Here is a 23337-nt window from a genome sequence, read left to right as displayed (position 1 = left end):
TGACCCTTTATTCATAACATTATTACCTCAAGTTAAAAAAACCTTCATGTAGGTATGCTCATTGTTAATTGGACAAGGGTAAACCATAACAATTTAAACAAAGAAAACAAAAGATAAAAGCAATCAGAATATAAATAATTTTAGATCATTCAAAACGAGTAAATACCAATTTAACTGCTATCTATATGTTACTTCCACCAAGCATGTTGAAATTTTTTTGTTTGTTTCATGGTACTGGGGTTTGAACTCAGGGGTTTGCTTGCTAGACAGGTGCTGTACCACTGTTAGCACTGGACCATAGAAGTTAGAGAGATACTTGTTTCAAAATGAGGAGAGGCGTATTTACACATCAACAAATCCTTATTAAATTATGCCTCAGTACCAAGCATCATGCACAATGCTTCAGTATGAAACATCATAGTAACATTCCTTATTTTCTCTGAGCACACATTCTAATTAGGGAAAATTGAACAAGGAAGCAATGGACTATAGATAGAAGATAAGCAGAATTTTGAAAAGTGGTTTGAGGAAGCAATGGAGAGGGAGGTGGAGGAATTCAGAATATAATTTGGATAGAGGAAACACAGGCTCACTCAGGGTTTCAATATGGTGACATTAATAAAAGTGAGGAAATAAGGATTATCCCTAATTGTTTGGTTTAGACCGTTAGTGTAGTGCCTCTTTTGTGAGATGGGGACTAACACTGAGGAGCTGAATTTGGAGGAAATCAAGTGCATTTTAAAGAGTATCATCCTTGAGAAGAGTTTTAGATATTCAAGTACAGACATGAAAAATCTGACTGGATATATAAAAGACCTTAATTGGAAGCAATGTGGAAATCGACAATATATAAATATTAAGAACAGAGACTGTATAAGATCATGGTTAGAAAAATATGACTGAACAAGATAAAAGTACAGGCTCAAGTTTATGATTGGTACAATAAGCAGACATAGATATTAGGAACTATTTCCCCAAAGATGTGAGTTAGAATATTGTAAACTCAATATTTGATTTCCAGATAACTAATAGATTCTTGGGTGGTCATCGTACTCTTCGTACGAATACTCTTCGTATTCCTTCTTCATTCTATAGTATGCCATCCATCCAAGCATATTTCCCATAGCATCAATTTCACATTTAAAGGAAAACTTCTGTAGTCAATACTTCAGCAGTTTAGACTGCTGTGACATAGTCTGTATCAATACAGAAAGGGAAAAATATTGATCCCCAATGGAATTCAGATCACACAAAACTCAAACAATGTGCTGCTACACAGGCCAGGGAACTGACACCTTTTTCAGTCACATTTTGTACTTATTCACATGTAATATTCTAACTGATCCTATTTCAGAACCTCTGATGAAATAATCAGGAAACTCATGTCTTGTGATAATCAGAATTGTCTTTTAAAATTCTACATAAATATCTTGGTTGCCACCATTTAAAAGACTCTAAAGGATCACAATTCTGATCTCAGATCAAGACTCCTGGCAGCTTTGCCTTCCATTTTTCTTAGACATACTGGATGTACCTTACTATTACTATACTTCTGCCACCCAGTTAAAAGTAAGATTACATATCCAATGGTAATACAAAGAAACGTTACACCCCCCACCATTCTATCTCAATTATACATTAAACAACCTAGTAAGAAAGTTTACCATGATTACCCCCACTTATTCATGTTCATCCTCAATTAGTTAACCTACAAATACCTTCTGACCTTCACATGGCTAGATTCAGGCCAGTCTTCTGGCAGTTCTTCAAAAGGCTTTTCTCCCTTTCAACTTTACATCATTCTTTTTCTTTTTCTTTTGGTGGGACTGATGTTTTGAACTCAGTGCTTCAGTTTTGCAAAGCAGGCACTCTACTGTGTGAGCCACACCTCCAGTCCATTTTGCTCTGGTTCTTTTGGAGATGGGAGTCTCAGCAACTATTTGTCTGGGCTGGCCTCAAACCACAATCCTCCTGATCTCAAGCCTCCCAAGTTGCTAGGATTAAAGGTGTGAGCCACTGGCACCTGGCTACTTCTTTTTCTTTAATCAACAGCTTGATTGAGATATCAACAACATATGAAGATTGTATACATTTAAGGTGTACAATTTGGTGTTTTTAATGTATGAACATTGTGAAATGATCACCATAGTCCCACTAATTATCTGTTATTTTATCTATTATATATTATCTATTGCCTCTACATAGTTGCTGTATATGTGTGTACCTTTCACTCTTTGACCTTCATCATTTTCTTTAATTCAAATTCTAACTATAAGGCTGGAGGTATAGCTCAGTGGTAGAGCAATTGCCTCAGAGTTGTGAGACTCTGAGTCTAATACCCAGCACTGCAAATTTAGAAAAAAAAAAAAAATATATATATACTAGATATGTCTCCTATATATCATGCTATCACTCCCTATTCCAGGTAACTTGAAAGTTCTGTCTTCCCTAAGTTTCAAAAGCATTCCCTACCTGTACAGCTTGTTTGAACAGTTAACTTGATAAGTCCTGAATTGCAGCAAAATATACCTCAAGTTTAACGGCTGAATTTCTATATATTAGACATAGTTTTGTTTTCTATTTGCTACTAAAATCTTTTTCTTGGAAGTATTGTTTTATTGCTCAGTACATTCAATCTCTTCAAGCATGTGATTCATGAGCTAGGCTCAGGAGGTCCTGTCTGCAGCATCACGAATCAACTAGTTCAGGCTTTCACCCCAATTCTAATACAAATAGACTCGGAAGAAAAGATCTTGGATATGCAACAGAAACCATGCACTTAAGAAATACTCAAACCTTTTTTTTTTTTTTTGTAGCACTGAGGTTTGAACTCAGGGCCTTATGCTTGTAAGGAATGCTCTTACTGCTTGAGCCACTCAGCCAGCCCCAAACTTCTTCTTTATCTGTATTTCATTACTGAAGACCTTACCTTGTCCAAATTTCTTTCTATCTTTAGTCCTAACCTCTCCTGAATTTGGGACATCCAACTGCAGCAGAGTGTACTTACATGAAAGTGAACAAGCTCACCTAAATTACAATATCCAAAACAGAATAGCATCTTCATCTCAGGAAAACTCCATTCCTTGGGACTCATGCCAAAATCCTCACCTCCATCCTTCATTTGTATGTTTTCATTTGAATGTTTCTTTGATCACACCCTTTGTTTACATCAATAGTAAATTCCATCTGTTCTTCTTTGCAAGTATATGCAGAAAATGACTAACACCACCCTCACTCTTCCACTTAAGTCAAAGACAAGGGCCCTGTCTAGTACTATAGCAATAGCATCCCAGGTGGATTTCAGGCTTCAACCTGTGCTTGCTACTGTCTACTTTCTACAAAGTTGCCAAACAGATCCTTTTAAGTATAAATTACATTGTGTTACTTCTTTACTTAAAACTCCCTCGTTTCATGATTTAAAAAAAACCCCAATCCTTGAAATGTCTTTAAAAGGTCTTACATGACCTGTCAACTCTAAATTCTAGCTGCCTTATCTTAATATCCATATTATCTTCAACCACTACTGTTCCTGTTCATTTTTCTGAATTCCAATAAGCTTCCTTGGAGTTCCTCAAACATACACCTGCCCTGGGCCTTTGAACTTGCTATTTTGTCCAGGTCAAAGGTAATTCACCCAAGTTATCTACTAGTGTGCCTAATACTTCAGATCAGAGACTGCTCACTAGAGCCATACCAATCCTAAAGAGCAACCCCCAGACTCCTCACACACTATTCCATCACACTGTTTTACTGATCTTTCCAGCACTTTCTACAAGACATGACTTATTTTGATTATTTTTCCCCCTTTAGAATGTAATCCATAGAATTTTTGTTGTTGTTCACAGCTCTCAGGACCAATAAGTAATATGCTATCAAAAATATTTAAGATCTGGGGGCATGGCTCAAATGGTGCAGCACCTGTCTAACAGGCATGGGGCCTTGAGTTCAAACCCTAGTACTACCAAAAAAATAGACAAATAAGTAATGGGGTTAGGGAATGTAGGACTTGCCTCGTATGTGAGAGATCCTGGGTACCATACCAAGCACCACAAAACAAAACAAGCAAACAAAACAACAATTAAAAAAAAAAAAGGAAGAGGAAAGCAAACTCTATAAGCATGATGAGCCTGTATCACGGACATCTCACTGAATATCACTTCACAGAAGAGAAATTTCTCTTATGTGGTTGCCGTGATTAACTTGGGACTTGATTCCATCAGACTATGATAAGAAAAGCAAAGTTTTAAGGGAATGAGTCCAGTTATACCACTTAAGAGAAAGTAAAGTAATGAGAAGAATTAACAATTATACAAGGAAATGAAAGCAAACCTGGTATGAGCAAAGCTGGACTGGAATGGGAAGATGAGAATTCAAATAAACAAACACAAAACCCAGGAAGAGCAAAATCTTTTAAGTAAGGAAGCTGAGATGGTAGGGAAGTTTTAAGGTACTTCTGGATTGGCCAGGATTAGCTGGTGAAGTTTTTATGGGAATGGGTAAATATAACTGCAAACACTTAAGTTAGAAAATACTCAGGGGCAGGGCACCCTCTCTTGGGACTCCCCTGCCAACTCTGGGGGCTCTACTATCCCACTTTATACTTTTCTATCTCAATAAACTCTCCTACTTTAATCTTAAAAAAGAAAATATTCAGGGGTGTATCCACCTAAGAGTCTCTACAAAGAAGAGCTTAACTCATTGGAATGATTGAAACTTTTTCAGGATTTAAAACAGAGCAAAACGTGGAAAACAAAATGTTTGTAGGATCTTAAGAGTGGGGGAAAGAGCAGCTTAGGGGGCAGGTGTGAACAGAATAAGCTATTTTGAGGTACAGAATCTAAAGTAAGGGTGGATATTAGGAAGGGAAAGCCATGTTGCTCAAGTAGAAGGAAGGAGCAGTAAGAAGACAGTGCTGAAATGAAAGATCTCTCATTGGATACAAGCATGTAAGGAAGAACTTCATAGCAAGAGAAATAGAAGAAACAAGTAGGGAGAAAAAGAATAAATCTTGAAGTTCAAAAAAGAAGAAACCTAGCTAGAAAAATCAAGATCTAGAGAAAAATTAACAGTGGTCAAATCCAAGAGATAAGGTGTAGGCTGGTCTAAATACCTTAAAAGAAAAAGAGTTTAGTTTGGGGAGAATGAGATGTGTAGGCTCTGTTTACATATCATCAGACACTTACGGCTGTTACACCTCTGATGAGCAGAGTATGTCCTGGGCCACCTTCCTTGTAGGTTTCACTCACTCACCTGGATGGATTCCACTGTGAATGTCACCATCCACTGTCCATGGTTCTCCTTGGAGCAACTTGGAGAGGGTATCAGACTTGCTGGCTTGATAACCTGTTCATGGGAAATAACAAGTCTTCGGCTCCCAAAACTGGGGTATGATCTATCTATCTGGGAGAATGTTCTGTTTTAGAAACTATGTAATTCATGTCTGCAAAGCAAAAGCTTTTCTCAGAAGGGGTCATATTATACCCAATTATCTGATGTCCAGAGAGGGACTGAGAATCTACCCCTACAGACACCACAGGCGCTCGTGAGCTGTCAGATACTGAGAAAGGAAAGGCCACTGACTGGGACCCCCTAAGTGACACAGGGCTGCTGTTCTCACCCACTGATACCAGGCTGCTGTAGTTCTCCAGCATCACGTCCCAGTACAGGTCCTTCTGCACAGGCCCCAGGAGCTGCCACTCCTCCCAGGTGAACACCACAACCACATCCTCCAGGGTCAGCAACTCCTATAACAACATGGTCTTTTTTAACTTGAAGCCTTTCTCTTTTATTGACATGGAAGGAACATGAAGGGCAGTGTTCTGCTCATTTACACCATATAAGCTTCATCTATATTCCTAGGTGTTGTGATTTTTAAAAAGATAATGTTTTGATAGAAGTAAAATCTATCCCCAAAAATCTGTATTCAAAATCTATGTCTAGGAAAACATTCTGCAATTATGTAGTAATCCATCATTTAACAAATAAGAAGTATCTGTGATAACTAATCATTAACCTTCTTGTTAATTTTCCCTTTTTGTTTGTTTTGAGCACGTCTTCCAGGTACTAAACATAACCCAGTGATATTAGAATGAATGAAGCATATTTCTACATTCACCACAATTCTTCATACTGAATATCAGAATGAATCATTTAAAAACAACTCGAGGGCTGGAGGCGTGACTCAAAAGGTAGCACGCCTGCCTCCCAAGCACAAAGCTCTAAGTATCACCAAAAAACAAATAAACTCTAGACATTCTAATTATAAGATGCTATATATTGAATAAGCATATTTTATATGTTAGGAAGAATAAAAGAATCTTTCAAAACATGTCCAAATAAAAAGCAACTATTAAGTATTATTAAGCAAATCAAGAAAATCCATAGTATTACTCAAAAACCATACACATGGTTTTTTATTTGTATTATCAGGCATGTTAACAGTATCCATTGAAGACATAATTAGTGAACTGGAAAGTTGATCTGAAGAAACTACACAAAATGAAACATAAGGACAAAATGGTGAAGTATATAAACAAGACAGAACTTAGGAAATTATTTTCTACCTGTTTATTATAAAAGATAAGCCACAGAAGGGCCAAATGGAAGAGATGCACAGGGCAAGGTCTGGGGGTGTAGGGATGGCATGGATTTCTACTGTGCACCTCAATCCCAATCCCAGCACCTCAATGTGGTTACCAACCCAGAACTCTTTGGACCCCGTCATTCAGAGGTGGCCTTCCTTCCTTCCTTCTTTCTTCCTTCCTTCCTCCCTCTCTCCCTGCCTCCTTCTTTCCTTCACTCCCCCCTCCCTCCCTCTACTGAAGTTTGAACTCAGGGTCTTGCATTTGCTAAGCAAGCACTCCTATCACTTGAACCATGTGTCCAGCCCTCAAGAGGTTTTTATGTAGCTTTCATTACATAGGCATAATTGATTCTATCATTGGTCACTGGTAACTGAATTCAATTTCCAGGTCCACTTTTCTCCCTAGAAGTTGAGGTATGATCAAAAGTTCCAAGCTTACTTACAAACAAGGTGTGCTCTTTCTGGCAACCAGTCTCCCTCCAAATCTGTTTTAGGGGTCTACTAAGAGTCACTTTTCTAGAACAAAAGATGTTCCTATCACTAGGAAAATTCCAAGGCTTTTAGGGCTCTGTGCTAGAAGACCAAGTATCTTTCTATGATACCACACACATGGATAATATATTCCTAATTCTATTTTGCCTTGATGTTGAAATTAGCATCTATGTGCATTTTGGCAAAAATTCTATCTAATAAAATTTTAATTTTTAATTTAATTACACTGACTTTGAAAGTCCTCCAGAAAGTGAATAATGGAATGAAGAATAAAACAAACCCAAAGTCACCTGGGTTTTGATCATTTTCTTCTGCCATTGGTAAATAGCCAGAATCTAGCAGACTGTGTCTTTAGTCTCTTCTGAACTGCTCTAAATTTCTCAATAGAAATGAGTTTCCACAGTATCTCCAGAGACGATGATATCCAGGGTCCTGGCACATCCTTTTCACTTCTTCTGATGTGTCTTGCTCTAGAAGTCAGGACCTGTGGTCTGAAGAATAAACTCACTTTAAGTGTACAATAAGCCTACCTTATTTGTACATTTATTATATGTGTTTTTGACCTATCATGGTTGAAAAAGTGATAAATTAAAAAATAAGAAAATTTAAGAGCAAAAATTTGAAACTCCCACATGTGTACAAATGCAGCTCAGCTGATGTGAAGAAGTTCTCGGTTATCCCACATTACTTTTAGTTCTGTTTCAATCACTGTGTGATCTGCTCTGAGGGTTTCCTTGTCATTAATTTTGTAAAAATCTGCTTCCCACAAAACAAATGGTGCCCCAAAAGCTAGGTAAAAATTAATGTGCTTAATTTAAGTGAGAAAGTGAAAGTTTGCAATTTGTTGTAAGTGACATGTCTTTAGAAGTTGGGCAGCATCATGGGAAAAATAAATGAAGTATCTGTAGTATTTGAAAGAGCATGAAATAAGACCTAGTTTTTGGTGAGCAGTATTAATGTATACAACAATAATTTTGTGACAGTAATATAGCCTATTCCATGCAGTCTCAAGTTATGGATGCTCAAACCTACTGTACATATGGTATAGGTAAATTTGAGCCATTTTAGAATACTGAATTCTATGCATCCTGAGCATTGTGATTTTTCCTCAACTGTATTCTCCTTGGAACCACATCCCTGCAGACACCAAGGGTCTGTGGTAAATTCTCCTGGGCCCATATCCTAGCACAGCTGCATTCATTCACTTTAGTTCAAGACCATCTCTAACTGTTCCTTTATAGGGAGCCCTATAAGCTTTTACACTGAGGGTAATAAAACAGACTATTCTAAAAGTATGGGCAACATGTCTTTCTTCTGTGAAGTGAAAGTGGAGTGACTGTGAATGGAAAAGTGGAAAAAAAGAACCAGGAAGGTACCAAAGGACTTCTCAGACAGGTTCATTTTTGAAAGAGGACATATGTAAGGTAAAGATTTAGACATTTGTTTCTTAAAAACCATGTATGCTCAGGTACCTGTTCAAAAGTCTGTGCACATCTCACGTGTAGTCATACCTCAGGTTAAAAACAAATGTACTGGGCAAACGACAGGCATTATCTTAATTTTTCACTACCAGTCACTTCATTATACCCTTATATTTAAGCATTTCCTACTTCAGCATCAACCAAAAGCTTATAGATAAACCATGTCATCTAAAAACACAGCATACAGCAGAGCTAGAATTTCAACTCAAGTCTGCCTGTCTCCAAGAACTCATGTTCAAGCTGGGACCTGGTGGCTCATGCCTGTAATCCTAGTTACTAAGGAGGTAGAGATCAGGAGGACTGCAGTTCAAAGCCACCCAGGCAAATAGTTGAGACCCTATCTTGATAAAACCCTTTCACCAAAAAGAGCTGGTGGAGTAGCTCAAGGTATAGTCCCCAAGTTCAAGCCCCAGTACCACAACAACAACCCCCCCTCGAAAAAAAAAAAAAAACAACTCATGTTCATTACCTGCTGCTGCATTCACTTAGCCAAACACTCTTATAATACTTCACTCTCTCCACTACTACCTTAAGGAAGTTTAATTCCCACAGCATTACCTGGGGGATGGTGATGTTATTTGAACTTGAAGAATCAGCCTGTTAATAGTGACACACACACCACCTTCTTCCACAAACACAAACGGAGAAGCTGCATACTCACTCGTCTTGAAAGCAGCAGTTCAGAGATAAGCAGTACTAAAGGCTTTCTATAGGCCAGATTGTTTTCTTTCTCTCTTTTTTGGTGGTCCTGGGATTTGAACTCAGGGCCTTGCACTTGCAAGGCAGGTGCTCTACCACTTGAGCCACACCTCCAGTCCCTTTTGCTTTCATTTATTTTCCAGATAGGACTTGTATATTTGCTTGGGCTGATGTCAGACCATGATCCTTCCACACAGCTGGGATTATAGGTATGAATCACTATGCCCACTTCTTTTTGTGTGTGTAGTGGGACTAGGGTCTGAATTCAAGAGCTTCACATTTGCAAAGAAGGTGTTCTACTGCTTGAGCCATGCCTCTAGTCCAAGTTTGCTCTGGTTATTTTGGAAGTAGGGGGTCTAATGAACTATTTTCCCAGGCTGGCCTCAAACCATGATCTTCCTGATCTCAGTCTTCCAAGTAGCTAAGATCACAGGCAGGAGGTATTGGTATCCAGCTCCACTTGTTTTTTGACATAGGGTCTTGTATCTATGGCATGTGCCTGATCTCATCTGAACTCGGAAGCTAAGCAAGGTCAGGCCTGGCTAGTACTTGCATGGGAGATAGGGTCTTGATAACGCTCCCCTCTCCAGTCCAATCCCCCCCCCACCCCAGACAATTGACTTTAAACTGCATTTCTATTGCTCTCCAGTGTATCTAGAATTACACCCAGCCAGAAAGGCTTTTTTTTTTTGGCAGTACTGGGATTTGAAGTTTGGGCTCCACACTTAAAAGGCAGGGCTTTACTGCTGGAGCCACATCCCCAGTTCTATTCTTCAGCTTTCCTCCAGTGATAAACACAAAGGATGAGAGCATGCACTTGATGGAGTCATCATGAGGTCTCCCTCTAGCTACCTGCATAGAAACACTGTCACAAGCTACATTGTAAACCATGTGCTACTTATAAGTAGAAAGCAATGGATGCAACATTTTAGTGCCATCCAGAGTGTGTACTTCAATGACAAGGCTTCCTTTCCATAAGTCTCCACAGCTCTTTATCCAAAAGTATATAAAAAAAATTCTACCTCAAAACCTTTTTATTAGCATACATTAATTGTACAAAAGGGATTCATTGTGATATTGCCATAGATGCATAAAATACACTTTAAGCAGATTCACCCCTCTATTGCCCTCCCTTAGCCTTTCTCCCTCTCCCCTACTTTTCATACAGTATTTCGTGGGTTTCATTGTGTTGTCTTCATATATATGTATATATTACATATAACATATATATAATGAGTGTTCTTCAGTGATGTTCACCCTCCAGTACCTTCTCCTGTCCCCCTTCCCCTTCCCACTGGTACCCCTGTCTTCCTTTTACAGTCATTTTTGACAAGCACTTTCTGTGGAATGTAATCATTTCTGTTTTTTTCTAGTGGCTAGGCCTTTACATCAGAAGGGGGAGAACTGTTCCTGAAAATACATGTATGTACAGCAAGCCACACACACACACACACACACACACACACACTCACACATAAAACCTATAAAACAAGAATATATGTGATTTGTGCATACACACATATTTAGTAAAACATACATTCTACAAAACAAGTTCCAGAGAACAGTTATTCCTGGGGAAGGAAGGAGGATGGACCAGAGGATATCACTAAACGTGCACTTACATCTTTTAACCTTCGCATTGTAGAACACACCCTTAATCCCAGCACTCAGGAGGCTGAGGCAGGAGGATCCTGAGTTCAAGGCTAGGTTCAAGGCTAGCCTGTGCTGCACAGTGAGACCCTGTCTGGAAGGGAAGGGAAGGGACGAAAATCAAATACATTGTAGAGAAAAATCCCATTGAGCAAAGCATGGCAGGAAATACAACCTTAAAAACACACAGCAACCAGGGTGCCAGGTCCTCTTGAGCCTTCACAAGCCGCTCAAAAGACTGGCACACCTGGGCCTCCCTGAACCCCTCGGGTTAATCTAAAACGTGGTCCCCACACCCGGGTTCTCTGATCACGCGTCCCAGCTCCCCCATCATCGAGCCGCACAAGCCCTACTCCAATTCTCAAGTCACTGAGCCCCACAAGCAGGGTCTCGCAGAGACAGGAGACCCTGACAGACCCTGCATCCCTGACCTCCTAAAAGCACCCCTGCCACAGGCTCCCATATGTTTCCCCACCTCCCATGGCTCTACCCTACAAGGGCACCCACCGACCCCCCGTCCTCTCCTTCTGTTCCATACAGAGGATATGGAACTGACCTCATTCTCTCCAGAACCCACCGGGATCGCTCAGAAGCAAAACTTCGCGAATTCTACCATTTCTGGGCGGTCGCCCAGCATTCGTGCCCGGTTTACGGAGGCCGACGAGTATTTAAAGCATTTTGAGGAACGCGAACGCCTAGACTTCGGGCTTTGCCTTGGGAAAGGTAATATGTCCGCACCCATCTCGACACGTAAACGGGAGCGGCCATCTTTCACCACTGGGCATGCAGGAGGTAAAGTGGCCGTTTTTGCCCACGCAGCCTTAAATCTTGCGCCCCAGATTGCGTTGGCTTTCGGAAGCTTTATCTTACGCACAAGCATGAGAAAAGCCACCCACTTTGTACAAAGAATGCTTTGGAAACGGCATAGTGGGCGCGGCCATCTTGGAAGTTAGGTGTCCGTACAAATGCAGGAATGGGAGACTACCGCGTGGGGGCGTTTCTGGCTGCGCGTGGAGGACCGCAAGAAGATCTTGAAAACAGAAAAGGGTCTGGAGAAGCAATTGTGGCACAGGGTCAATGGCTACGGTCAAAGAAGAGTGAAAAATAGCATCTAGGAGGCACCTTCTTTAGAAAGTAGTAACGCGTCAATGGGAAGAGCGAATCCAGTAAGAGATGAAATTTTTCTATGTGGAGCCAATATGTAAGCATGGGGCTTTGTGAGAACTGAGGGGCAGAAAATCTGAAAGCAATTAATAGGACAAGCCCAGGGAGAATAAAAAAGCACAAGAAAGGAAAAGTAATCCCAGTACACTATATAGCTGAGCTATACATTGTATTTACATAAGTCATCGTAATGTAAATTCTAAATCTAGTCCAACCAAAATTAAGGTGGACCTCTACTGAAAGAATAAGCAGAAGAAAATTACCGTGTGTCATAGAGTGTAAGAGTTATTTTGAAGTCTCCATCATGATAAATCTATAGACAATTGCCCCAAAACAAAAAATCCATTTTGGCCCTATAGTTAAATCATCAAATCCTAAAAAAAAAAGTTTTGCACTTAAAAAAATCCTTGCAAAACTGTTCCAGTCCTTAACCTAAGAGAACTGTAAAATAAAAGCAAGAACCTTACAATGCAGGAATTCCACTCCTAGATATTTATGCAAAAGATGTTCATAGAATCTTTCTTTTTTCCATAATAGCTTCACACAAGAAGCAACCCAACTGTCTATCAATAGATGAATGGATAAGCAAACTGTGGTACAACTACACTATGGAGGCCTACTCAACAATAGTAAAAGAACAAATTATAGATGCATACAACAGCATAGGTAAATCTCAACAAGAGCCAGGCGCTGGTGGTTCATGCCTGTGATCCTAGCTACATGGGAAGAAGCTGAGATGGGGAGGATCAAGGTTGAGGCCAGCCCTGGCTAATAGTTTGGGAGACCCCCATCTCCAAAATAACCACAGCAAAATAGCCTGGAGGATTTTTATTTTTAAGGTTGCCAAAGATTAAATTATTGATGAAGCTGTGAGGAAATAGACATCCTTTCTTAATCTTTTTTTTCCTATGCAAAGTCAGGGTAATTTTTAGGTCCACCATTATAGCTTTTAATGCAAGATAAAACAATTATTATGCTTGTAATATTGTCCTTGTTCAAGAAATGTGTACAGTACACTTAAACATTAGCTATTAGTTTACAGCTTGAATTTTTGCAGGAAAATGGATAACAATGAGCCAAGTGTATTTTTAATAGAATGTTTTTGCACAGCAATCTGGAAGATAAAAAATTTCCTTCCTGGCCCAACAATTCCAATTCTAATCATTTATTTAGTAGAGATTATATGTGCAGACACTTAATTCAAGATAAATCCTGTGCAGGGATTTCTGCCAATACTTTGTGGGGGGTTTTGGTTCTTGTTTTTGAGACAGGGTCTCCTTGGGCAGCCTATGCATCAAACTTGTGATCCTCCTGCCTCAGCCTGTAGATTACTGGGATTACAGGAGTGTGCACCACTACTATAGGATCATTTTACCTTTTTCTAGCCTTGCCTAGGTCAGCAGCAAAGCTTCACCCTCACTGTTTTCTCCCCCCTGCCATCCATCATTTCCCTTCACCTTTCACTCTGGACATATTAACCTATCCCCATCACTGATGGAGAGCTTTTCCTTTATCTATCTTTGCTTAGTCTGAGCCCACAGTAATATCCAAACTCTGTACTGTACTAATCTCCAGAAGCATTCCTGTAGGTCATCTCACTTTCTCCCCATTCCTTAAACCCTTTGGATGAAATGAATGTGGAAAAACATTCTCCATTAATTTCATTCTCATCCTACACCAAAGAACTCTCACAGGTGAGGAAACCCTATGAGTACAGTCAGTGTCATAAACTTTTAACCCAAAAGTCACACCTTACTATTCACCTGAGGTCTTACACTGAAGAGATGCCTTATGAGTGCAGTGAATGATACTCACTTCTTCAGCAGAAGTCCTATCTCCTTATTCATTAAATAATTCACTCAGTAGAGAAAACTTGTATCTCCAATGTGAAGAAACTTTCTCTCACAAATTTAGCCTCATTATTCATCAGAGAATCCATACAGGAAAGAAACCGTATGGATGTAGTGAATGTCAAAGACTTTCCCCATCAAGTTTAGCCTTATTTTGCATCAGGAAACACATACAGGACAGAAACCTCCTGAATGAAGCAAATGTCAAGATCTTTTGTCCAGAAGTCCCATCTTATTATATATCAAGGAATTCACACAGGTAAGAAACCTTGTGGATGCAGTGAATGTCAGAAAATATTCTCTCAAAAGTTTACCCTCATTCTACGTTAGAAAACTCATAAGGCAGAGAAATCATGAGTGAAATGGGAGCAACAGAATAGTGTTGGGTAGAATGCCAGGGAGGAGGTAATGCCTTTTCCAGTAAATGTCAATTGAATATAAGCCAGAGGAACCAATCAGGAAGGAAGATCTATGTAGGTGTTCATTAAGGGGATGTTGCCAGCATAAAATTCAACATGCCAAAGTACAGTGAGTAAGCTGGGTGCAGTGGCTTAAGGCTGTAATCCTACCTACTTGGGAGGCTGAGATCAAGAGGATCACAGTTCAAGGTCAGCTTGGGCAAATAGTGAGACCCTGATCACAAACAATTAAAAAACTGGGCATGGTGGTATGGACCTGTCTTCCGAGTTAGATAGGAAGCATAGATAGGAGGATTGTGGTCCAGGCTGGCTTAGAGTTAAAATTGAAACCCTATTTTAAAAATCACACACACACACACACACACACACACACACACACACACACACACACACACACATGCTGGTGGGTGACCCAAGCAGTAGAATGCCTGCCAACAAGTGCAAAGCCCTGAATTCAAACTCCAGTACTGACAAAAAAAAAACTATGATGAGTAAAATATAGTGAGAAGATATGTTGGTATTGGAGAATTGATATTGAGGAGGAAATTCTTTAATGAATCAAGGGAATTTTGCTTTTATAAGTGTCATTTTATGGGGGAACTTTTCTGCTGTTATAATATAGGCAGTATCAAATATGTAACTAAATACTTATCAGAAAATAAAGCAAGACATATCAGCAATATCTGAGTATACAATCATTTTGTACCTATTTTTAAAATTAAGATGACTATTCACATTCAGGAATTGCATGTGTTAGCATACCATGTGTGTGTTACCATATCTTCCTGCATATCTACCGTTTTGGGGTATTTATAAATGGGTATGTAACATTTTGAGGCTCCTTGACTAAAACTTTATCACATGAATTATAATATGGACATTTCTCTTTAATGTAGGACCTTGTTGGCTGCATTAACTATCAGATTAAATCTGATATCTCTGTCAGCCATACCACTAGAGAATCATGGCAAGTTACAAGACATGTACTGCCTGAAGAGACAGCTCAGTTCCACAGATGTCTGTATTTCATGGCACTGAAGTCTAAGGAGATTTCTTTGGTGGTTTTTCCTAGAGGTGATGTGGTACACTGTCCTTAACAGCATTTTTCTAAAAGACGTACCAGCAGGTTTTGTATTTCTCTTTTCTTTCTTTCTTTTTTTTTGGCAGTAGTGGGATTTGAATTCAAAGCCTCAAATCCAGTGCTTACTAGGCAGGTGCGCTATCACTTGAGACATACCTCCAGCCCTTTTTGCTGTAGTTCCTTGTCAGATGAGGTCTCACATTTATGCCTGATTGTCCTAGTTCATGATCCTCCTATTTACTCTCCCTGTGTTGCTGTAATGACAGGTGTGTGTTACCACTCAGCATTTGATTGGTTGAGATGGGGTCTCAAACTTTTTGGTTTTGTTGGCCTCAAACCACTCTCCCAATTTCTGCTGAGTAGGTAGGATTATAGGCGTCAACTGCCACACATGGCTGTATGGCTGTTTCTTACATGAGTATTCTATGTTCTCAATGGGTCTAGACCATATAGAATGCAGTGAACACAATTTTTCAAGGGCTCACAACCTTGTTTCCCATAAACCCAGTCTTGTTTTGCACTCTGCTTATCCATTAATAAAACCCTAATTGCCTGAGAAATGAAAGGTTCCTATGGCTTTCAAATGTCCTGCATGAAAGGGTTTCTGAACTGGTGCTTGAGTATAGATTTAGTCACAGGGAGTTGAAAATCCTGTTTGGTGATGGCCTGGGTTGTTGATCTCAAGCTTCAGAACTTAAAACCTTATTTGGGAAAATACAGAGCCCTGCCCTGTGTTCAAATCCAGTTATTAACCTCTCATCTCTTGTCTTAGTTTTCCATTACTATGTAAAAATATCTAAGATAATTAACTTACAAAAAGGAAAGTTTTGTTTTGGCCATTGTTGCAGAAGTTTTAGTCCCTGGTTGGTTGGTTCCATTGCTTTTAGTCCTGTGGTGAGACAGAACATTATGGCAGGGAGTGTCTAGTGGTGCAGTACTGCTTACCTCAGGATGTATGTCAGGAAGAAAATGGAGAGACAGGAAGGAGCTAGAGTCCCAATATCTCTTCCAAGGGTATGTGCCCAAAGACCTACCTCCCAGTGGTGCCACAGGCTAATGTCCAAACTTCAGTCCCACCCCAACTTCCTGGTTCTGTCACTAACGGTCAATGATTTCGTCAATCAGGCCTGCCTTATGGAAACCTCTACAAAAATCCAGATGAGTTTTGGAGAGCTTCTGAAGTAGTGAACACATGTAGCATGGGGAGCACAACCCCATGGGAATAGAGGCTTCTGCGCTTGGGATTATTTTAGGCCTTACCCTATGTACCTTTAAATCTGGTCTGGGTGAGTTTGTATCCTTTATAATAAATTAAGTATAACATTTTACTGAGTTCTGAGTTTCATCCTAGCAAATTATTGAATCTGAAAGGACAGTTTGTAGTAACCCCCAAATTTATAGTGAAGTCAGACAGAAGTGCAAGTAACCTGGGGACTTGGTACTTGTGAGTGGCATGTGAGGTGAGGATAGTCTTGTGGAACTGAGCCTTAAATCTATGGAGTCTGATGATAACTCCAAAATTAGCATCAGAACAGGATCAAAGTGTGTAATACCCAGTTGGTGTCAGAAGCAAAAGTTGGAGAATTGTTGGGATGTATGTGGTGTCAGAAAGAACTGACAAGTCATGGATACATTTTCAGTGTGAAGCAAAGCACATAAAAATAAAGCAAAACTTGTCCCTGTACATTTTTTACCTAATTTGCTAATGCATCATTAACAAATGCCTGGTTTTCTTGTATTTTGGATGTCTATGTGTGTATTTATGTGTGTGCATACACACATGCTTGTATACATACATACTTTTGTTTAGTTTTTTGAGTCTTGTTTTTAAAGTAGGGTTGTCTGACTATGTAGCATAGACTGGTCTTGAACTTAGGATCCTCCTGCCTCCACCTCCCAGGTGCTCAGATTACAGACATGCATCACCATGCACAGCTTTGTGTACACTTTTGTACATAAAAGTTTATGTATATTTGGCTTTTTTTAAGGCCAACAAATACTTGTTGTTTTGCTTGACATCATGATGTCATTTACATGGTAGAATCATACTATATCCTCTGTGTAAACTGTATGACTTTTGAGTGATTCTGTGGCGTATGGTTCAGTGATTGGCAAACAGTTGCTGAGCTACAAATACTACAAGTGCTCTCAGGTTAGCAAGATGACTGCATAGTTACAGAATATTTAAACATGACTTTGCTTTTTTCACAGGCCCACTAGCTGGGGACCAATTGTTCAACACAAGAGCCTCTGGGGGACATTTCATATTCAAACTGTAAGAGTTGCCTTTTGTTGTTCCATATGTTGAGCTTCTCTGGAAGATGCTTTCATTGTCTGTACTGTCTCATAGGCTTTAAAACCATTCTTCATTCACAGTTGCTCAGCTCTTGCTCTCTGTTGGGATTCCTAGCCAACATCTTTTTTATTTTTTTGTGCTGGGGGTTGAACTCCAGGCCTGATACTTGCTAGGCAAGTACTCTACCACTTGATCCAAGTCCCCAGTCCTTTTTTTGTTTTGTTTGTTTTTCAGATAGGGTCTCACACTAACTTTGTCCAGCCTGGCCTCCAACTACACCTCCCTCTGTCTCCCAAGCAGCTGGGGCCATAGGCCATAGTTCCTGGCATTTTCTTTTTTTTTCTTTTCCTTCCTTCCTTCCTTCCTCCCTCCCTCCCTCCCTCTTTCCTTCCTTCCTCTTTCTTTTTGCAGTACTGGGTTTTTTGTTGTTTTTGGCAGCACTGGGCTTTGAATGCACACTTGCTAGGCAGGCACTCTTAGCACTTGAGATATTCTGCTAGCCCTCAGTACTGGGGTTTGAACTCAGGGCTTTGCACTTGCTAGGCAGGCACTCTATTGCTTGAGCTACACTTCCAGCCCATGGCTTGTTTTTAAGATGAGGGTTTCAGTAGGTTTTGCCCAGGCTGACCTTGAACCAAGGTGTCGTGTCTGTGTCCTGAATAGCTGGTAGTCTAGGTGGTCATGGTTATACATCCATGCCTGGCAAGTTGACATATTAGCATTGTCTTATACAAATGCTAGTACTGTATATCTTACCTGTCTTCATGACAACTCTACTCTGAATTTACACTCTTGATTGGGGAAATAGAATCATCTTCCTTCCAGGAAAACTCTTTTCTCCTTCATTCATTTTACAGTTGAGATTTTCTTATACTTCTGTACATGCTAAATCCTGGTCCTCCTGGTGTTTCCTTGACTATTCTCTATCATCTGGGATTCAATATTTAAGTTCTCTGCTGTTCTTGTCACTTAATTAGCATAGTTCTTTATAAAATTTCTCATTCTCAGGCTAGAGATATGGCTCAACCTGTAGAGTGCCTGCTGAGCAAGTAGAAAGCTCTGACTTCAAACCCACCAAAAAGATAGCTAAATAATTTCTCATTCTCAAACCCTACTCTAAACGAAATCACAACTTTAAGCCTGCTTTTCTGTAATTCTTTTGTGCATTTTTAATTCTAATTGTAATCTTTAATTTAATGTAATCTTTCTGTTAGTCCAATTATATTTTGCTACTATCTTCTGTTCCTGAAGCTCTCCTTTCCCACCTCATAGTCAGAGGACATTGTGTCCTAGTTTACTAGATTGGCCTGAAACCAACTACGTGGAGGCCAATGTTAGAGGGTGTTTGTTTGGAAATGGTGGAGGGGAAAATTAAAGTGGGCACATCATATTAATGTACAGTTGTATTGTTTAGCTTCCTGTTTTGAATATTGTGTTTAGTCCTGATGGTGGAGGTTAGGTTTTGTATTTTTCTAGCTTTTATGTAGAGCTTACCTTTTACTTGGGTTACAGGATTGTAGCCATACATTATAACTACATGGTCTAAGAAAAACTAAAGGTAGAGTTGTTTTATTCAGAAGGAAGAAGGTGGTCCTTAACTGAGCCACCACAGACATAAATGCAGACTCAAGGGAGAAGGTGGTGTTACCATCAAGATGAAGGATTAGTATATAAGAGACAATGAGTTCGAAAAAATCCCAGTATTGTTTTGAAGGTGACTGTGTTGTGCCTTTATCTTTTTTCAGTGTTCACATTCTATGAATGTAATCATCCAATAAGATGACCTTAAATAATATTTTTATACTCACACTTTCCAAATTGTTATCTCTATTCAAGACCTTTCTTAAATACTATATATCTGTATCTTGATATCTAATATCAAAGTGCTAATTTCCAAAAGCACACTTGATTTCCTTATATTCTGAACCTCATAATATTCCTTATCCTTTCATAAATCATTTCCACTTACCGATCAGCTCAAGCCTCATGGGTAGGAAGACCTTTTGATTCCCTGTTTGTTACTTCTTCCAACCTCAGATCCATTAATGAGCCTTGTCATCTTTCTATATAAGTTCTGGTTTTATTCACTTATCATTCCTTTGCTATTCAAATGGGGGTCTTGTGAACCAACATCCTTCTGATCTCAGCCTCCTAAGTAGCTAGGATGGTAGGTGTGAGCCATCAGTACTCAGCTCTCAGCCATTTTCAAAGCAGTTTTATTCCACATAATGCTCATTCATTGAATCAGAAAGATTCATTTTTTCTTTCCCAGAAGCTAAGAATGATGAGGATCATCTGCAGCAGCAATTGCAAAATCAAACAATGCTGAAGACAATGGAGCAGTGCCCTGAACAGAACACATTTGGAAATGTTCAAAGTGACAGAGTCATTTTCCTTTAATGCCAAATCATGACATGTTTGATTTACATGGAAAACCTCAGAGGCAATATTTAGGTTTGATCAACCACAGTAGAAGATGTACCATAAAGGAGACTACTGAGTTTAATATAGATGGGAGATCCTTTCTCCATGATAATTGTGAAGAAACTCAAGCTGAAATTAAATTCCACGAAAGTAAAAAAACCCACCAGCACTAAGTCACAATTCCTTAAACACTAGAAACACACAAAACAGAGAAAGGCAATACATGTCCTGAACACGGAAAAGCTTTTCCCCAGAAGCCTCTGCTCATTGAACAAAAGAGAATTCATTTAAGAAAGAAACACCATGAATGTAGCATGTGTGGGAAAACCGTCAAGATGTTCAACCTAACTGACCATCAAAAAATTCACAAAGGAGAGAAATCCTGTGAGTGTGGTGAATGTGGGAGAGCCTTCCTCAGGAAATCTCAGCTTGCTGAACATCAGAAAACTCATACAGGAGATAAGTCCTATGTATGCAGTGAGTGTGGGAAAGGTTTTGCCAGGAAGTTACTGCTTATTGCACATGAGTGAACTCATATACATAAGAAACCCTATAGACATAGTGAATATAGAATAGGCTGTGTTCAGAAGGGCAACCTTATTATACATCAACAAACTCACACTGGCGATAAACCCTATATATGCTCCAACTGTGGTAAGGCTTTCATCCAGAAGGCTGGCCTCCTAGCACATGAGGTGTGTCACACAGGCAGGACTCCTTTTGTATGCACAGAGTTTGGACAGTCCTGTTCTCAGAAGTAAGCACTCATTAGACATCAAAGAATTTACTCAGAAGAGAAACCCTACAAATGCAGTGACTGTGTAAAACCCTTCATTAAAAGGACAATGTTCATTGACCCATAATAGAACTCATACAGAAGAGAGACCCTATAGATGTGACGAGTGTGAGAAAACATACACCTATATGTCTTCCTTTGTTAAACATGAGAATACACAGCAGGGAGAAATGCAGAGATTCAATAAAGGTAGAAAATCTTACAGTAAGACACAGCCTACTGGATACTAGTGCCTCATGCAAGTGGGAGACCCTGTTAATATGGTGACTGGGCAGACACTTTCCATGACCTCAAAGATGTCACTGAATAGCAGTGGGCGCCTAGAAAATAGAAACATAGTCCTTGTGGGACAGCCGGTGGCCACATTCACACCCTCAGGAGATAACAGAGAATCTGCACAGAGAGACAACTCATGAACGCAGTGAATGTGCTCCTGCCTTTAGTAGTCAATTACATCTTTTATGTCACAAAACATAGGAAGAACACTATACATTGAATGCGGAAAGCCTTGAGCAAAAAATGTCTAGCTGAGAGTCTGGTTAACTGTAAATTTTGAAATCTTACACATATGTAAAGTAGGAAATCCTTTTCTGGAAGACAGATCCTATCATGAGTGATCACCAGGCATCATGAAAGAGGCTATGATACAGTGATAGTGGGAAATCCCTTGCCCTCAAGGTGTCAGTTCATGTCAGAGAGAAACTGCTGGGAGACAGTGAATGTATCAGGTCTTTATAGAAAAACCACTATGAACACAACTGGAGTGCCTTTAGTACAATATTAAAGTGCTCTTGAAGCAAAGAAATCCTGTGAAAATGAGGAATGCTTAATAGTTTTTCATTTCTGGTTTCATACATCAGAAAATACACCTGGTATATATTTTTGGAATGATATCTTGAACCATGTTCTTATTTAGTGCATTAACAATCCCATAATTCAAAAGAGACAGCCTCAGGGGTAGGTGTGTAGCTTAGTGGGAGAGCACTGGCCTAGAGTGCCTCAGGCCCTGGGTTAGATCCCTCCCACTACAAAAATAAAGAGCTTCTGTTTCCACATCACTTGGTTAAGGTTATTGTTTTGTGTTCACTTTTTCTATTTGTGGATTCTTTTGCTTTTTTAAAAAAATGTCTTCCATGCCCACTAGAGATCATATGATTAGCTGTTACATTTTTCTGACTCTAAACTTAGTCAAACATTACTTCAGACAACTGAAGTCCTTCAAAAAGATGGTGTGGGGAATAGAACCAAGGAATACTGGGGTGCTAGGGTTCTTCTAATGGCAGCAGGGGCATCTTATCCTTTGAGCTAGGTGGGCAACATGAGACATGACCCCTCTTCCTGGAGTGAGCAACTGAGGTTGAAAGGTTTGAGTCAAAGAACATGGAATGGTATGACATACTGGGACTACACCAACTCAGTCCAATCTCTGTCATATAGGATCACCTGAAGTCCCAGAAAAGATGGAGGCTAATTTGTGCATCTGTTCTTTCCATAAGGACTTGGCAGAGGAGGCCTAGAGACATCTACTAGATATCTAGAAATTTGGCTGGTATAAAGTAGGCACTCAGTACACACTGTTAAATTAGTTGACTGAATCTCACCCAATAAGCAATCTGGTCTTGCTTAAAAGCAAAATGTAAGAGGATCAAAATTGGGCTTGAGGGACATAGCTTTTTTTTTTTAATAAGTAGGAGTACATCATAAAATAATGAATAAAAAGTATAGCAAATACATAAACTGCTTGAGCCATGAAAGGTGATTTTAAAAAAATCAATGTAACATGAAATCCATTACAACCTGCAGTTAACATCTCAACTATTTCTTAAAGATTTTGATATGAAATATTTAAAGACCGTGTGTAATTTATAAACCTTACAGTTGAAATGATGTGCCCTTTACCCCAGCAGATCCCCATAGCAGAAACCAGTAAAGCCAGCACAGGATGCCCCGTGCAGGATAAGATAAACAGGATGGGGGCAGGTGGAATGTGAGGAATGTGAGGAATGTGAGCAGATTGCGAAAGATGACTAGAAGTACGTGCAAGATGTGCCCTGCCTGCTTGCTAAATGTAACCGTGTGCGCGAATACTGACCCTTGAATCTATAGGATAAGAAGTAATGTACTCTTAAATGGATAGGCTGGAAATGTATGTGGTGTTACAAACTCATTGGCTATGTACTGTGCGGGCTTTTGCTGTAATGGCCGGTAGGGGCCTATATAAGATCTTCCCTAAAGAGGCTCGGGGTCTTGTCTGCCCAATCGGACCTGTGTGTCTGTGTGGGAGCTTGACCCTGGCTTGCCAGCTCAATAAACTCTGCTTTGTTGATTGCATTCACACGTGACTCTCTGTCTCTCGGAAGAATAGGATTCTCGGACCCTAACATTTGGAGGTTCCACCGAGA

At 39.7% G+C, this 23337-nt stretch overlaps 1 protein-coding gene and 1 pseudogene across 1 annotated transcript in view; one reads left to right on the top strand and one right to left on the bottom strand.

Moving 5' to 3' along the window:
* LOC109699364 (uncharacterized) overlaps positions 1 to 11754 on the bottom strand; it is a 58565-nt gene extending 46811 nt beyond the window's left edge. The window contains 5 exon segments of the mRNA XM_074058137.1: positions 5251 to 5343; positions 5618 to 5744; positions 7366 to 7566; positions 10878 to 10999; positions 11462 to 11754. Of these exon segments, the coding sequence (XP_073914238.1) occupies positions 5251 to 5343; positions 5618 to 5744; positions 7366 to 7380 (235 nt within the window). The 5' untranslated portion in view covers positions 7381 to 7566; positions 10878 to 10999; positions 11462 to 11754.
* Positions 11755 to 20014: 8260 nt separating this feature from the next.
* LOC109699365 (uncharacterized) lies at positions 20015 to 21202 on the top strand (annotated as a pseudogene).
* The last annotated feature ends 2135 nt before the right edge of the window (positions 21203 to 23337 follow it).

The sequence above is a fragment of the Castor canadensis genome, chromosome 16 (assembly GCF_047511655.1).
Source record: "Castor canadensis chromosome 16, mCasCan1.hap1v2, whole genome shotgun sequence".
NCBI classification, from domain to species: domain Eukaryota; kingdom Metazoa; phylum Chordata; class Mammalia; order Rodentia; family Castoridae; genus Castor; species Castor canadensis.
The sequence above is the reverse complement of the archived record's forward strand: the minus strand, read 5'-3'. Positions and strand labels throughout refer to the sequence as shown.